Consider the following 5,556-nt stretch of genomic DNA (forward strand, 5'->3'; position numbering starts at 1 on the left):
GAAAACGAAATGCATTGCAGTCATCTGAGGTGCTTGTGGTAAAGGGAAACATTTATTTGTACAAAAGTATCACTTAAGAACATAACTGCATGCCTCTGTTTAGTTTGGATTTTATGGTTTAAACATATAAGGAAGTAATAGTAACACAAGTCTGAGTTCACTGTTTGTTTTCAAACGCATTTGAGAAGCAGGAAAAGTCCTTATGTCTCCCTCCTGTTCCGCATCCTCAGGCCGCTCACCCCGACTTCCTTGGGTGTGTCTGCATAGATTCGACCCTCCCCCTCCACGTTTGCTGACATTAAAATATTGCCTTCTATATCCTCCTCTGCTTCCTCCTCTGGATTTGAACTGCCATCACAGCTGAACTGCAGGCTCTCTGCCTCCATCACTGGGTCATCTTCATCAGCTTCCTCCTCTTCTTCCACTTCTGTGTCCTCGTCCTCCTCCTCCATCTGATCTTCCTTGTCCTCTTCCCCATCCTCGTAAGTGTCCTCTTTAGGGTAGTGGAAGACATCCTTGTGCTCGCTGAAGCTGATTTGCTTCTTCCCGCTATTGTTACACTGCAGCTCTTTCTTCGCCTCCAAACCAATTCTTGTTGTCGTTCTTTCAGGACCCGGCTGGGATGATGGAGGACGGAGCAACTGCCTTTTCTCTGCCTCCTCCTCCTCCTCCTCTTCCTCATCTATGTCTTCCTCTACTCCCATAGCTTCTTCTAGTCCCTCCTCTTCTTCCTCTTCCTCTTCATCCTCATCATCTTGTGCTTCTGTGTCCTCCTCCTCCTCATCTTCTTCCTCTTCCTCTTCCTCTCGCACTATGGAAAGTTTCCTTGCCATAACCTCTTCCTCCTCTTGCTCCATCCTCTCTGCTAGGGCCTCAGCGGTGGGCTGTGTGGGGGGTTCCTCTAGTTTAACCGTCTTAAACCCACGTCTGAGGCAGGGTTCATCATACTCTGGGTAGGTCTCCTCTGGGTAACCTGCATTGGTGTTCAAAGAGACTTCATCAGATTTTTATTGTGAGGATTTGATAGAGATTAGATTTGATCTCAAATTTAAAATGCACTTCATTTCACGGCTGTAACAACTTGAGCAAATGCAAATTGTGCAAAAAATGGGAGCAGTTCGACATTTCAGATGCACCTTCCCAGTCTGCACCGTATGGGACCTCCTCGGCCTCCATCTCTGGGGAGGCTCCCTCCAATCGGCTCTCTTGAATAAGCTGTGTGATCTGTCTCAGCTGCCTGAGTAATTTCTCCTCCTTTTTTGACGTGGTGGTTTTACTCCTCCTTCGTCTACCACTAGAGAGCAGCACAGAGTGAAGTAAAGTAACCCTGCCTGTGTATATCGCTCTATAAAACAAATACATACAAATGTATTTTATGACTACTTCTTCTTTATTTGTCTTTACTTAGTTAATTCATCACAGTTTCTTTGTTGTTGTGGTGGTACTGGAAGTAAAACACAAGCAGATAAAAATAAATGAATAAATAAGTCTCACCTCCCAGAACTATTGTTCCTCCTGGACACAATCCTCTCCATCATCTCTTCAGTTTGGAGAAGTCTCTCCTGCAGCCTGGCAAGCTCATTAGCAGTGACTACACAATTTACACGGGACAACATTGTTTTGATGTTAAAATATAATTCACTAAACACAATGCACACTTGGACACGTCAAAAAACGTATCCCCCTCAATCTTAAGAAGAAGAAAATGATTTTACATTTCTCGTAGTTCTCTTACTTATTGTGTTCTTCCTGGTTCCCACGGTTACTGCAGAGTTCTTCCCTGGTTTATTAGCCTTCCCCCTACATGTCAGCTGTGAACATAAACATGATTATAATTAGATTAATTGAGTATACAGTTACATTTACCATACTATAGCTCTGCATGAAGTTAATAACAAATAGTATATAGAAGCTCTAGAAATTAAAATTACCTTATGTATAATGTAAAGGATGTAAAGAAGGATCCCAAAGCCATATAAGGGTATCACTTGAGTCATCAGGTTGTACTTTTTGCCTCGTCTGATGCCTTTTACCTTTGCCATTGCCTCCAAACTGTGTGTCATTGAAAACGAAGGGTCCACGTCCCACTGTTCTGGGTCTTCTGGCACTGATAGCTTGTGCATGGCGGGAGGGTAGAACCCAGGTCCAACTGCAAAAATAGTCTTTCATTCAATTAATAAGAATCAATAAAGCAATTTTCCCCCGAAAACATATCACGGGGAATGTATCCTCAGCCATTAAACTTTTAGTATCTTTAATTAGATTTTACTTAACGATTATTTAAATGCTATCATTCTCTGGATTAATTTGATAACATTTATCCATAAAATGTGTCTTTTTTCATAGTTAGGCTTCGTTCTTTTTTTCTTTAGTAATCAGATAAAGCAGCCAGAACATTTCAGTGTTTTATAATGATAATGTCTAATGCCTCTTAGATTGGCCCCTAACTGTGCATGGACCCATGGACACATTCCTATGATGCCCACTGGATGGTCCAGCCCATTTGGGAACACTTTTTCCTCTATATTAACTATTATTCATAAAAGAGATCCAATTTGTAACAAATAAAGTGAAGAGATTCATGGGGATCAGATCAATATTTGAGAACAATGTCAAAAACATAAGAAGGTCAAAGCAGTCAGGAAAGCCCTGGGTAAAATGAAATGCCTACATTTGGATTTGTTTTTATTTATAGTTATTGCTTTTTCAGAAGCCTGTTTCGAGAATGTTGACACTCCTCTGTGCAGGAACACAGACCTGCTGATGCTTATGCTCAGCATGTTTCAGCATTTATGTCAAATCAAGCTCGCTGCTGCTCCCATCTGGGAGTTAACTAGCACTACAAGTGGAAGATGTGACTGGGACGCTCGTTAAAATCGGCCTGCGGAAAAAAAATTGCAAAGTGAGAAGGTACACACACACGCGCGCGCACATCTGGTTCCAAGAAAATGAGGATGTTAGCATGCTCTGGTCTCACCTGTCAGAGGTGAAAACTGGCCACAACACACTGAAAAAACTAGCTAACAGCTAAATGTTTGCGTCCCCTAACACTGGGCACATTTAAATGTGGCTGTAAAGAAGAGAGAGGGTCTCTGTTTGGATTAATAAGGTAAGAAACTGTGTGGAAAGTTTGCAGCTTTATATTCGTGTGCTAGCACAGACTGTACTGTTTTATACAGTCAGTGGTTGCTAGCAGGCATAAATTGGCTCAGTTACAGCAGTTAGGCGAAACACAGCACAGAGAGTAGTCTGGAAAACTGCCATGTCAATATCTGCCTGGGAACATTTTGAAATATTTAGTCTCCTTGGGTTGTTTGTTGGCCAGCATTGGTTACTGTTTGGGTAAATTTTGTAACCACCCATTGCTGCTTTTAGCTGAAGACAGTCAGTGAACCTAAAGCAAGTTGTAGTTATTAGGCTGTGAAAATGTGTAAGAAAAGCAAAGCAAACTGTGCCCCAATGTCTAAAACCAAATCACTAACCACATTCCTTGTTCTCTAAATAATAATAATATAAATAATATCTAAGAATAACGTGCAATCCACAGTAGCTTTCTATTTTTGACTGTAGTATGTTCACATTTTGTATAAGGTCACCAATTTTCCTCTTATTAGATTTGAAAATTCCAGTTGTTTATGGTCTAGTGTGAAATCACTACCAGTTTATATCTGATAAGATGCCCCTGCTGTGATGACTGATCCGTTTTGACAGCACCTCTGGGTGTTTGCTCGTGACTGTGTGAAACTGATATCAGGCTAAAGTCAAATAACAAATAAGTCACATACTGTGTTTCTTGTGAATGTTTTTTAACTGCTTCAATGAGAAGTTTTGAAAAGGCGCTGTCTGTTGGAGTCAATGCACACCTGTCTCTGTAAACACAGCCGCTCATGCTTAACACGATGGGAAACGTACAAAAACACATCACTTGTTTCAGATTTAGATAAATGGTCAAACTGATTCAAATGGGTTTTAACAACCAAATTATTTGTTCTTCAAAATATGGTGAATGCAGTTTTTTTTTTTTTAACTCGCTGTACAGTGTAAGATTTCAGCTAACTTGTGTGGACTATGAAGGATAGGGCCTCTGTGCCTGGCATGGTCTGTACTGAGTAACAGCTGGCATTAACAACAGCAGCACTGACACAAAAAACACTGGAGATGGAGCAGGATGGGGATGGATGATGATCTGATAAGCCGTCTTACCCTCAGGCTGCCCCATCTCCTGTTTCGCTCTGGGCAAAAGCATCCTGGGCAGAAAGAGAGAAACACAGAGAACAGAGCATGATATAAGAGTAACCTTCTGGCAAGTTGTTATCGACATTTTCTTCCAGAAAACGACAGCAACGCGTTAATTTCACTTGAACGGGAAAGCTGGTATCCACAGATGTTATTGCTCATCTGGTGATGCTGCTGCCCAGATTAGACCAGATTAGAGCAGCTGCATTCAAGTGCTGTTTGAAAAAATGAGCAGCAGATGGGTTGAAATTCTCCAGAGACTGAATACAACCCCCCTATTATTATTATTATTCTCATTAATATTAATATTGTTATTGTTGTTGTTATTGTTGACTAAATATGAGTATCTTCACCTACAGCATTCAAACATAGGCCCAGATCTCATAAACTGACAGACTGGGTTTGGATCTGAATCCTACTAAACTAATAACAAAAAAAATACCTGATTTAAGGTAAGAAAACACAGTATGTCATTGCTTATTGTTGGTGGTATAGTGAGAGTCCAGTCAGTGCTTTTCTAATTGAGGAATATCAGGAAACTACAGTTCCAATTCCCAAGAAGTCAAATCAGAATGATTTCACAGCAGAACATAGAAAACATATCAAATGTTTAAAGTGAGACATTTTAGTATTTCATGACAAATATTCAATTTTTAAAATAATTTAATAGCAGCCAGCAACACATCTTGAAAAAGTTGGGAAAGGGAGAAATGAAAGGCTGGAAATGTAACTACAGGGGGAACATTTTACAACCAGTTATGTTCACTGGCAACAAGTCAGTAACATGATTGGGTGTGAAAGCAGCATCTTAGAGAATTTCTCAGGAGTAAAGATGAGCAGAGGTTCATCAATCTTCAAAAACCTGTGTCTACAAATTCTAACAATTTAGAATAATGTTTCTCAATGTGAAGATTTAATCTCATCACTTATATTAGGCCTACGTATCATCATCAAAATATTCAGAGAATCTGGAGAAATCTCTGTCCTTGTGATTTTTGGCCCCTCAGGCAGCACTGGATTACAAACAGGAATAATTCTGGCATGGAAATTACTGCACGGGCTCAGGAAATCATCGTCTGTGAACACAGTTTACCGTGCCATCCACAAACGGAAGTGAAAGCTTTAACATGAAAAAAGAAGCCAAACGTGATCCATCTTCTCTGGGCCAAAGCTCATTTAAAATGGGCTGAGGCAAAGTGGAAAACTGTCCTGTGGTCAGATGGGTCAAATTTTTAAATTCGTTTTGGAAAACACAGACGTCACATCCTCCAGACTAAAAAGGGGAGGGACGACCCGGCCTGTTATCAGCACTTAACTCAA

The 5,556-nt window shown here is 40.6% G+C and overlaps 1 protein-coding gene across 1 annotated transcript; it reads right to left on the reverse strand.

Moving 5' to 3' along the window:
• Positions 1-200: 200 nt before the first annotated feature.
• On the reverse strand, positions 201-4,321 carry ric3a (RIC3 acetylcholine receptor chaperone a; the record flags this gene model as incomplete). Its single annotated transcript, XM_080885181.1, has 6 exons — positions 201-973; positions 1,137-1,294; positions 1,495-1,591; positions 1,736-1,811; positions 1,932-2,149; positions 4,204-4,321. The coding sequence occupies 6 exons, from the start codon at positions 4,319-4,321 to the stop codon at positions 201-203; spliced, it is 1,440 nt and encodes a 479-aa protein (XP_080741307.1).
• Between the last annotated feature and the right edge of the window lie 1,235 nt (positions 4,322-5,556).

The sequence above is a fragment of the Rhamphochromis sp. 'chilingali' genome, assembly GCF_963969265.1.
Source record: "Rhamphochromis sp. 'chilingali' genome assembly, chromosome: 6".
NCBI classification, from domain to species: Eukaryota; Metazoa; Chordata; class Actinopteri; order Cichliformes; family Cichlidae; genus Rhamphochromis; species Rhamphochromis sp. 'chilingali'.